At 35.9% G+C, this 12,833-nt stretch overlaps 1 protein-coding gene across 2 annotated transcripts; it reads right to left on the bottom strand.

Moving 5' to 3' along the window:
- Window positions 1-2,298: 2,298 nt before the first annotated feature.
- si:dkey-90l23.2 lies at window positions 2,299-5,274 on the bottom strand. 2 transcript variants are annotated; one of them, NM_001423339.1, is given in 9 exon segments: window positions 2,304-2,503; window positions 2,597-2,700; window positions 3,307-3,442; window positions 3,522-3,566; window positions 3,640-3,749; window positions 4,427-4,550; window positions 4,663-4,707; window positions 5,065-5,100; window positions 5,223-5,274. In NM_001423339.1, coding segments are annotated over 9 exon segments (630 nt in total). In that variant the 5' UTR covers window positions 5,251-5,274; the 3' UTR covers window positions 2,304-2,501.
- Window positions 5,275-12,833: the final 7,559 nt, after the last annotated feature.

Here is a 12,833-nt window from a genome sequence, read left to right as displayed (position 1 = left end):
CTTTCCTTTTGACACTTTTTTTGACATTTGATGCTTTAAAATATTTTTTTTAGAAATGTAGCTTACTTCTTTATATCAGTCAGTGCTTTCTTATATTATTTTCTTTATTCGTTTTGGAAACCTAAATTAATATGTTGGGTGGAATTATTAAATTAAATTTCAATAAACAGGAAAAAAAACAACATAAACATAAAAAATTTATTAAATTTAGGTGAAGTGACTATAAAGTTTTAATCATTATTAAGTGGTTAAGGGAATTAAAATGGCATTAATTTATGACGGGTGAATGTTAATATTACCTTGATTAAGCCTGAACTTTAGTTAACCTGCTCCTGACCTGGCTAGTTTTACAGCAAAAGTTGCCAAAGTAACTAAGTTCGAACTATCATAAATTTGATTTAGAAATTTGATTAGTTCATAGATACCATTTTCCATTTATGAGTAATTTACTAAATAATTCATAACCCAGTGGGAAAATATATTTTATTAAAGGGAGGCTACTGCTCGGCCCGGACCCTCTCCCGATTATTCCACTCAAGGTTTACAGCTTTGAAGTCATGAAGTCAAGAAATGTAGTCTACTTCTTTACATCAGTCAGTGCTTTCTTCTCCCCGTGTTGGCATGGGTTTCCTCAGGGTGCTCCGGTTTCCCCCAAATCCAGACTTGTGGTGTAGATGAATTAGGTAAGCTAAATTGTTTGTTATGAATAGGTGTGGATGTTTCCCAACGATGGAAAGGCATCCGCTGCATAAATCATATGCTGGATAAATTAGTGTTTCATTCCGCTGTGGCAACTCCAGATTTATAAAGGGACTAAGCTGAAAATATATATATATATATATATATATATATATATATATATATATATATATATATATATATATATATATATACAGATCTCTCTTTTAAGTTAATCTTTTTACAGGATGCTTTACAATATGTTTGTGAATATACATTAAATTATTCAGTACCAAAGCAAAATTTGGAACTATTCATTCATTTTCTTTTCAGCTTAGTCCAATTATTAACCCGGGGTCGCCACAGCAGTATGAACCGCCAACTTATCCAAGTTTTAGGCAGCGGATGCCCTTCCATCTCTGGGAAACATCCATACACACTCATTCACTTTCATACACTACAGATAATTTAGGTTACCCAATTTACCTATACCACATGTCTTTGGACTGTGGGGGAAACAGCAGCACCCGGAGGAAACCCACGCAAATTCAGGGAGAACATGCAAACTCCACAAAGAAACACCATCTGACTCTGACCCAGCCGAGGCATGAACCAGGGACTTTCTTGCTATGAGGCGACAGCACTACCTACAGTGCCACTGCTTCACCAAATTTGGGACTAATCAAAGAAAAAAATAAAGATCAGTCCAAAAATTAGTACACCCAAATAAATATGTTGGGGAAAATACTAAATAAAATTTTAATAAACAGGAAAAACAATCAATAGGAACATAAAATTTGGGTTGGAATGTTGTAGTTTGTGTTTGTTTCGTTTGGAATAATTTACGAATTTAATTATATTACCGTTTTATTCTTATATATATATTAATTAATTCACTTAACTTAAAAATGATTAAAACTTAACTTAGTGTGTGTGTGTATATATATATATATATATATATATATATATATATATATATATATATATATATATATATATATATGCCAAATACACACATACTACTAAGTAACTAAAGTTAATCATTATTAGTAAGTTAAGTGAACTAAAATAGCATCAAATTATGGAAGGTGATTTTTAACATTACTTTAAGATTGAACTTAAGACTTAACCTCAGAATTAACCTGCAACAGACCAGGCTACTTTCCACAACATAAGTTGCCAGTATAACCAAGTTTAAACTATCGGTAATTTGATTTATGAAACAGTACACCATTATTAAATCTGACTTCTCATCAAAATAAGTCTGGCTTTTTACTATAAGCCTGGTTTATGGAACAGGCCCCTGGTCTAGAGTTACAAGCATATTATTCTGTAATGTTTCACCCCCTAACCATCACCCCTTTCAGACACATGCATATACATTATAACACTCAGAACATACAGTTTGAACAGGAAAAAAGAAAAAAAAAAATTCCTGAATTTATGGATGCATTGACTTGAATAGAGGATAACGATTTTTTTTTAAATAAAGACTAGCATCTTTTATCCATTTTGAGAAAGACCTATTGAAAGTTCCCTCCTAACTTACTCCAAAACAGTGACCATAGCAATAGCTGTATGAAAGATGCAGAGTTCTGCGATACACCAGTAAGCAAACACTTATGAACATTAACCACAATTTTATTGTAGAAAAGCACCCCATGGTAACAAATCCATAACTGATGTGGTTATGGTTCAACCAATACATTTTGAATCCATGTGAAAAACATGGCTAGTCTTCAAAGCAACAAGTGTATTTGGTTATTTGCAGAGCAGTTGCTTGAGGAGATGCAGAGAATTCAAATCCACAAGATCAGCCACAATTCTGCAAGAGAACAAAAAGCAAAAATTATTAAAAAAAAAAAAAAAAGCAAACTAAAGAGAAAGTTCAAGTTGGAAGTTCTTTAAAACAAATTACATGAACAGTTATAGGAGATCCACAGGTACTTGCGTGTGCCGACACATGGATCAGAGAAAACATCATTGGAGGCGGATACTGTGCAGCTTCTTTTCCCTTCGCAACTACAAATCAGATTAAAAGGATGCCATTAAAGATATGATTTTAGTATGTGAATGCTTATAAAATGGACCCATCAATTAGTTCAGATCCCATGTCCTGACCCATACCAATTAAAACAGGGGTCATCAATCTCACTCCTGGAGGGCCGGTGTCCCTGCAGAGTTTAGCTCCAACTTGCCTCAACACAGTGGTCTAGTGTTTAAAGTATTCCTAGCAGGACCTTGATTAGCATGTTCAGGTGTTTTTGATTAGGGTTGGAGCTAAAATCTGTAGGGCACCGGCCCTCCAGAAACAAGTTTGGTGACTACTGAATTAAAACAACATTATAAACCCTTAAAAAGTGTTGAGTAAAAAAAGGTAGTCATAACACTGCTAATATTAACTCGCATTCAGCAAGTGCCAAGTTTTAAATGTAAAACCCTGGATATCACTACACACTACTCTGGATTTTTGGCTAGTACAAAAAAATAAAAACTTCCAAAATGGTTCCATTAGAATGTTACTAGAACATTACCTTAACAGCCAACGCAGAATTTGATGGTATTACATGGCATTCAAGTGAATGCAAAATAATATGAACGCAAAATAAGCAGCCATTTGCTTAATACCTTTGTTGCACAAGATCCAGTGAGTTGGGTGCAAAGCAGTTTGTATTTATGCGCTTTTTGATTGGACGTCTTTCCAAGCAAGTGAAATCATCAGTACGTCCATAGTTTGCAGCAATTACCTTAAGCTTACCACGTGCTATGGAGAAAGTGTTAAGACTTTTAAAATCAAAACATGACCCGATATTGATGCAATGAGGATTGAAAATACAGCTCACCACACTTCAATTCACTATTTTTGCCTTCACAAGTTACACTCGTTTCTGAAAGACATTGAGGAAGGTTACAAGTTTGAACAAAGGAAAAAGAACTGGAAGACAGAAAAACAATACATACTTCCTGGGACACAAGTGTAGGTGGTGGTGTAGTATGTGTAGGGGTTAAAACACGGATCTTCCCCAATAACTTGTTGCTTGTCTACGTCACACTCTTCCCGTCCGTTACACCTGTTTGAGGATAAGAAGCATATACTCAAAAGCAAGCATGAGAGACTCAACTACAGACCATTTTAAGGGATGTAAACAATGGTCCGTACATACTTCATGGTTTACATTCATTTCTATAGCTTCTGAGAATCCAAAAAGAGCCACATATTGATGAATGTTATAATAGCGGTTTTAACATTACGTTTTGATCAAATTTATTCTTGTTAGTTATGAAATTGTTTGATAAGGAAATGTTCATGTGTCCATGACCACACTGAAATGGGTCCATACCTATAATCTAGAGCAGGGCTCACCAATCTTGTCCTGGAGGGCTGGTGTCCCTGCAGGGTTTAGCTCCAACTTGCCTTAACACCTGGCTGGGTGTTTCTAGTATACTTAGTAAGACCTTGATTAGCTTTTTCAGGTGTATTTGATTAGGGTTGGAGCTAAAATCTGCAGGACACCGGCCCTCCAGGAACAAGTTTGGTGGAACTTCCTGTTCCTGGAGATCTACCTTCCTGCAGATTTCAGTTGCAACCCATATCAAACACACCTGCCTGTAACTATCAAGTAGTGTTCAGGTCCTAATTAATTGGTTCAGGTATGTTTGATATGGGTAGCAACTGAAATCGGCAGGAAGGTAGAACTCCAGGAACAGGATTGAGCACTCCTGCTCTAGAACAATGAAAGACCCTTACCATTTAGCGACTGCTGGAACTGGAATTGCAAAACACCTAATTTCATTTTGTGGTTTTGCAGGTCCACAATAACGAGTGCTTTGTGATCCTAGTGTCACAGACTTCACAAAGATCACACCAACATCTAAAAAAATAAAACAACAACAACCTTATAAAATTAAAACTTTGTTGGTTAAGTAAGGAACCATTAAATAGCAAATATACAGCAACTTTAATCGATTAGGACCACATCTTACCACAGCTGAGATAAAGTTCAGAATCTATACACGTAACTACAGTGCCTGTAAAAAAAATTTTAAAAAAGAAAAGAAAAAAAGCAGACTTTAAGGCATCAAGTCACTTCAAACAAGTACGCTTCTCTTGGGATTGATTTACAAGCTTTGAATTAGTTGGGAGCAGATACATTTCCCTTTTGTCTACTCCATGTATTCCACAAATTAAATTCCGCAAATCAGTTTGAGCGAAAAATCAATAAGTTTAGCATTCAGAACAGAGCTGCCATTTTTTGACAATATGCACAAAAAATTTAAATAAAGTGTAAACTAATTTAAATTAGTGACAACATCAAGAGAGTAATTCATATGGGGAGAAAACTAAGAAATATTCACTATCCAATATCAAAAGGTAATTCACAGCACCTGCAGATATCTGCTGGCTGCAGCTCAAAAGCACTACTAGAAGACAAAAACAAAAGTAAAATGATTAGGACACTTTTGCACTGCTAATCTCACACACGTACAAAATTTAAGCACAAAACATTGCTTTCACATCAGCTATTTTCAATCCATTAACTTACAAGCAAAGACAACACTAAGAGTAAACATGGTTCTGCTTAATCCATCAACAGCGTGTGCCCTCTTTACTGATTCATATTAATAGGTCCCAGTGTTAATGAGTGACACCTGTGTGCCACACCCACATGAGGACTGACGAGAGAGCTGGAGGCGAGACTGGAGTTAATAGGGTATATGCCGAGCTAGTGCTGTTCCCATGCTGATACACTTCCGGTGACCTGTTATTGTGAACTTTTTTCCATTTTATACGGTTCCTTATACAGCATCGATGTTGTAATGTCATTAAAATACATTCAGTTAAATAAACTTTAGCATTTATTTGGTTGCTCAAGCGTAAAACGAGACAAAAAGCCGTTTACTTGCACGCGCCCGTCAGAATCGGCAGGCTAATGCAGAAGCTCCATTGAATATAATGGGGTAAAATAAATGCTCATATTATAAAGACATGGCGGGGGAAATGTAATTTAATGCAGTGCTTCTTGTACAATCTGAGACCCACTTTAAATCGGATATCACTCAGCTAGTGGAGATCGCTGATTTTTAAAGAAAACCGACCTTAAACGCACCTGATTTTGCATTGGCATTCAATTCGCCGGAAGCGCTTAACCCAGGTTACTGGCAAATTAAAAGTCTTATTAGCATGCTTCGACATATACCCCATAGTGGAGGGAAATATCATATTATACAGAAGCATATTAAAGCACAGGGTGTGAATAGAAGAAATAGAAGGAAGGTTTTAACCAGGCTGAGATTTGAGCACTTTTTAATAAGTAACAGTAAATCAGATGAATGTATGGAATGTAAAGTAACCAGAAGATGCAACAAATATACTTTTGCATTGTAGAAACTATAGAAAAAGAAGATTAAAGCAAAAGATAAGCCAAATTGAATGTTACAGGTGTGTTGCGAACAACACGGGAGGGGATTGAAGATGTACAGTATACGCTGTTTTTGAATATTTAAAGCATGAGGGATTTTTATACAATTAAGGATTTATTTAGCCTGAATGGTCGCACAGTTGTTAGCATTATCGCCTTACAGCAAGGTGACTGGTTAGAGTCCCGGCTGGGCACGGAGGCATTTCTGTGTGGAGTTTGCATGTTCTACCCGTGTTTGCATGGGTTTCCTCCTAGTGCTCTGATTTCTCCCACAATCCAAAGATATGTGGTTCATTCTGCTGTGGCGACCCCTGATAAATCAGAGATTAAGGTCAGTGGGGATTTCTTTACTTTGTGTTTAATTAAAAGATTCACATTTAATGTAGATTCTGAGACTACTCCAAAACTTCAGGTATGAACATGAATTGATTTACACTTTGGACCACACATTTTTTGTCATGTAAGTTTGGTGTCACGTCACACACTGCGTTTAATTTGGAGGTGCTTGTTCCAATGCCATAATCCCTTTAAAGAGACCCTCCAAAGCGAGTAGGGTATAGAAATGAGCCCTTTAAAATGGAACACAGTGTTAATATGCCATGGCGGAATGAACCGCCAAATTATCCAGTTTTATGCAGCAGATGCCCTTTCAGCCGCAACCCATCACTGGGAAACATCCACACACACTCATGCGCACTCTTTCACTATGGACAACTTAGCCAACCCAATTCACCTGTACCGCATGTCTTTGGACTGTGGGGGAAATCGGAGTACCCAGAGGAAACCAATGCAAACGCAAGGAGGACATGTAAACTCCACACAGACATGCCAACTGACCCAGCTGAGGCTCGAACCAGCGATCTTCTAGCTGTAAGGCCACAGCACTACCTATTGTGCCACTGCGTTGACCCCATTTTAATTTCTATCATTTAAAAAAATGTATATGAATGAATATATGCAATGAAAACATATGAATTATTGTATTTTAAATTATATATTTCATACACTGACGAATAGCTCAAGCATGGCTTTTGAAATTATAAATTTCTTGTTCATACTGTTGTTTTAGTTAGGGATATATGTATATATATATATATATATATATATATATATATATATATATATATATATATATATATATATATATATATATGTGTGTGTGTGTGTGTGTGTGTGTGTGTATGTATATATATATATATATATATATATATATATATATATATATATATATATATATATATATATATATATATTAGGGATGTAACGGTATTGTAAATACCGTCATACCGCAATATTAAATTTTTTCGATATTACCGAAGTCGCATGACTCGGTAAAACTATAGGTCTTCTGAGAAAATTTGCTCAGGCGAATGAAGCGAACGTGAGGTAGCTGAAACTTCATTTCCCATCAGCCCCGGCGTGGCCATAATCCTTTGCGGTCTGTTGTCGCTACAGATCCAGTAATGCGGAAATGGAGTGTGCTGCTAGTAGCGGAGATGAAAAAAAGATGGAAATGATCGAACCTAAAGCGGGTGTTGTCGCCGCGCGCGTGCTGAATAGCGGTGCTGTCGCGCGCGTTCTGATCAGCTGTGTTGTGGCGCGCGTATTGTAAAGCGCCGAGGGGGGGTTGAGCGCGCATACTCAAGAGAGGTGTTATCGCGCGCCTACTGAAGGGCGGGACTGGACGGAGGTTGTGTCGCGTCGCGGGGGCACTTTTGATCGTTTTGGAAGGGCATTTTCTATCCAAGACTAAAAAGGGCATGTGCACTGCACAGGTTGATCCCTATGTGTGCAAGTGCCTGCAAGTTGGGGAATACGACTAATAACAGTCATGGGGACTGCAGAAACACAGCACACTGTTCAGATTGATGCAGACATTGACTTGTACCGCAAAGAGATCTCTATCTCACTCATGGTTTGTCCTCTCAAGTGGGGGAAAGACAATGCACAACGTTACCCCACTGCTGTCAACATGGGCCAAGTCATATCTCTCTTGTCCCAGAATCCTCAGTCCCAAATGAGAGGGGTTTTTTCTGTTGCAGGGGACATTGTAAATACCCAGAGATACCAGCTTTTACCAGATTATAGTTATATGATAATTTTCCTTTAAACCCATCTCTATCTAAGTGAGTGATTAAATGTTGAATGTGATGAGTTTTTAACAATACTAAATTGAAACTTTATTTTTTTACATGGTTTAATAATTTTTTGTTATTAAAATTGAAGTTCCTGTTTCAAAGCTAACAGATAGATGGCTAATTTGTATGTCATTGACACTTTTGGCACTTTTTTGGAGTATTTTCAAAAGTTTTTTTTTTTCCTGTAAATGATTCAATAAATACCGTACCGTGACATTCATACCGAGGTATTACCGTACCGTGAAATTCTGATACCGTTACATCCCTAATATATATATATATGTGTGTGTGTGTGTGTGTGTGTGTGTATGTATATATATATGTATATATATATATATATATATATATATATATATATATATATATATATATGTGTGTGTGTGTGTGTGTGTGTGTATGTATATATGTATGTATATATATATATATATGTGTGTGTGTGTGTGTGTGTATGTATATATATATATATGTGTGTGTGTGTGTGTGTGTGTGTGTCCATAATTCCAGTAGTATTTCACAAAATTACTGCTTACTGTGTAATTACTTTTTTGATCAATTGCAGAAATGCTTCCTTGTTTGAAATTGATTTAAAAAAAAGTTAAAATAAAACTCCCTTCCAGTTGCAGGCAGCTGTATATGACTGTACCTTTCCAAATATATACTCATGTTATAAATATTATGCAGCATTTGCTAGATTAGGGGTGACACAGCTCTGATCCTACCTAAACATAAAGATAACCAGCTGCAAAAAAAAAAACAACCACAAAAAACAACACAGAATGATGGGTGTAAAACAGTTAAAGCCAGGACAAGAAAAAAAAATTAGGCATCTGAAGTCAATCAAGATGATAAGGGAGTGTCTGTGAGTCACGAATTCACAAGAAATTATATGACAGCTCACAGCCCCATGTGTTTCTCATGCATTCCCTGGCTCATCACAAACATGTTGACTGTCTAGGAGCTTACAGGAAACTCTTTGAAAAAAAAAAAATATGTGGGAATTAGCCAGTTCTCACTCACAAACTCGTGCTCGCTTTCTGTCTCCTTGCTTAGACAAGTCAAGGAATGTGGCTTCTTTCTTCTTCTGTGGCGGTTTCGCTTCTTTCCTGCTTGTTTACGCTTGGCCTGTGGCTCTTTCCCAAGCCTGACAGGGAGAAGTGAGAATGTTTTCCGTTTCCGGTGGGGTTGGGTCCAGACTCTGACCTCTCATACTTCTCCAAACCGGTTACAACAGATGACCCACAACTACATCCAGCCATTCACTAAAGCCATTATCACCTCATCACGTACCGCTAACCTTTTCAAAATTCCAGTTTTATCAACTTTGGAATGTTCTTCCTTCAAACAGCTCCGTGGAATTGTTGTTAAGACTCTCCAGAAGTCATAAGCAGAGTCATGAAGTCTGCTCCCACGGATTTCCAGAGAAATTACCTATCATTAACTGTGTTTGTATAATATTTTGGCTTAATGATTATTCCAGCCCAGTCTCACGAAAAAAACATACAAGTAACTATTTTACGTATTGTCAGAAAGTGGCTAACCTGTACACATTCATATAATTTTCTTTGTATAAATGTATACATTTTAAAGTTATGGCTCCAAATCCCGTCCCTTAACTCAACCTTTAATGGGGGATGAACAAATTGCATTGAAATGTACTAAAATAATAAAAAAAATTAAATTGGCTTTAAAATATATGTGAAAATTGCAAATCAGTTTGATGTTAAAACGTTGACGTCTTTTTGACATCCACAAATTGATGCTCTATTAACCACCAAAATATTTTAATTCAGCTGAAAGCTTCCAAGTTATAAATTTACTCTAAATGTTGTATCCCTAAAATGCATGTAAACTTTGATGTAAAAATGACATCAAATTGACATCCAACATTTGCATCAAAAACACATAAAAAATCGATTATAGGACTCACTTCAAATCGATTTGCATTTTTTGTATGTTTTAGTGTTTCGATTTAAATGTTTTGATTTGAAGGTGTCTGCTGGAATTTTTTATTTTTTTTTCCCGGATCATGCACTGTGCTGTAAAGCTATGTAAACACAAACATCCAAAATAATAATAAACAATGCTGTTCAACTGTATATTGATTCTCTTTGAACAGTATACTTATGTCTGAAAAATTAATTTTACAGATCATTTGGTCTCAAAAAGCATCCATTTTTGTTCAAAGATCCAATAAAAATATATGTATATGTTCTATTTCACAAACATTCAGAATTATAAACATCATATAGAAATATTAGGTGAAGCAGTGGCGCAGTAGGTAGTGCTATCGCCTCACAGCAAGAAGGTCGTTGGGTCGCTGGTTCGAGCCTTGGCTCAGTTGGCGTTTCTTTGTGGAGTTTGCATGTTCTCCCTGCGTTCATGTGGGTTTCCTCCGGGTGCTCCGGTTTCCCCCACAGTCCAAAGACATGCGGTACAGGTGAATTGGGTAGGCTAAATTGTCCGTAGTGTATGAGTGTGTGTGAATGTGTGTGGATGTTTCCCAGAGATGGGTTGTGGCTGGAAGGGCGTCCGCTGCGTAAAAACTTGCTGGATAAGTTGGCGGTTAATTTCACTGTGGCGACCCCGGATTAATAAAGAGACTAAGCCAACAAGAAAATGAATGAATGAATGATAGAAATATTGTATAGCAGATCCTCTAGTTTTTCGCGATTCCACGGTCGTTGAATCCAATGCAAAATCAACAAAAAGTCTCAAAATTTTGCATTTCTGTAAAACTCTTAATTAAACACAAAATAATTGCGAAAAATTTTAATAATCTCATCTAACATCCAATTACAAACCATATAATTAAAATATATTTATTTCAGTTTGCAATTAATTGTTTTACATGACTGCATACCCATGTATTTAAGTTTCTAATTACATTACAAGCACCTTACATTGACATTGGTTCAAGGATGACAGCCGCTGGGCATGACCAAATTGAAAGACATTATTTACATTATTTTTTTGTGAATTTATTTGATAGTCTACAGAACAAACCATCGTTATACAATAACTTGCCTAATTACCCAAACCTGCCTAGTTAACCTAATTAACATAGTTAAGCTTTTAAATGTCACTTTAAGCTGTATAAGAGTGTTTTGAACAATATCTAGTCAAATATTATTCAGTTTCAAATATTATTCATATTCATCATGACAAAGATAAAAGAAATCAGTTATTAGAAATGAGTTATTAAAACTATTATGTTTGGAAATGTGTTGAAAAAAAAATCTCTATTAAACAGCAATTGGGGGAAATAAGCGGGGGAAATATATAAATGCATATATTTGCATATAATGCAAAATAAGTGACTTTTATCAGGAAAAAAAGTTTAAGGGTCTATTTAACATCCAACAGATGATGTTGACGCCTTGCAGATGTCTTTCGAATGTACTGTAAATGTGCACATCAAATACCTCTGATTTAAGTGTGATCTTTATAGTTCACACTCTTGGTGTAAATGGTTTTATAGTTAGTCTTTTTAATCTTTATCTTCTTCATCACCTTTCTTTTGTAGATTGCTAGGCGACCAACAACCGTTTTCTCAAAGGATGAAAGCTGAACGAACATTGCTGCAACTCTGATACAAGTTTTACTTTTGGAGAAATTAAAAAGTGCTGTAGTGTTTAGGTGTTCTGTGTTTGTCTCTGATAATTAGTCTACCGAAATATATTCCATACAAAGTAGGAAGCCGATCAGTCACGTGACTTGCGTTGCACTTGCTGCATTCTGATGCTTTCAACTGGGATGCGGATCCATTCCTTGGCAGTTTGCTAGTCCTTGACTGAGCCTTTTCTCGTTCGCAAAGAAACTTTTCAAAGACGTCTGTTTCTTACTCATTTTGCTAGCTTGTGGGTCATTTTGGCGCTCAAGTGACTGAGATATAATTAAGAAAATATGGCCATTTTTCAAAATAAAAGATTTTTCAAAATAAAAGATCCCTCAGACTCAGATAATAAGTAAAACAGAAATAATTTATGATTTCTTGTGTGGCCCGGTACCAATTGATCCATGAACCGGTACAGGGATGGGAACCACGATGTAAGCAGCATGCTAATTTATGCTAGACACATTTTTAACAGAAAAAATATAGCTACTACTAACATGTTAATTCATGCTAACAGTGTTTAAAAACATGCAAGAAACCATTTGTTTTCTTTCTTTCTTTATTTCTTTCTTTCGTTCCCACTTCACCTTAAGTTTACTCATGCAACTGTTTTAAGCATTCAAGTAATGCTTTCTCCAACATTAAAATTTGTCATAGTACATTATGAACTGATGGATTATTATTTTTTTTATTTTTATTTATTTTTTGCCTAAAAGAGTACACTATCGTTTACAACTTTGTGGTCAATACAATTCATTTTCTATTATTGTTCACAACAAAGGAAAAATTAAATGAATAAATAAGCAACAGTAAATATTACCCTTTCAAAACCTAATCTCACAATTTCACATATTTTTATATGTTCAGAGCAGAAAATGCAGGATGGATTCCATTTAATCTTAGTGGTGAGTCAGTGAATGTGTGGCTCCAGTCTGATACCTTCTTAATCAACAACATGCTCCCATAATGAGTTCCTGAAGCATT

Source organism: Danio rerio, chromosome 9 (genome assembly GCF_052040795.2).
Source record: "Danio rerio strain M-AB ecotype USA chromosome 9, GRCz13ab, whole genome shotgun sequence".
NCBI classification, from domain to species: Eukaryota; Metazoa; Chordata; class Actinopteri; order Cypriniformes; family Danionidae; genus Danio; species Danio rerio.
This window is presented reverse-complemented; position numbering and strand designations above follow the sequence as displayed.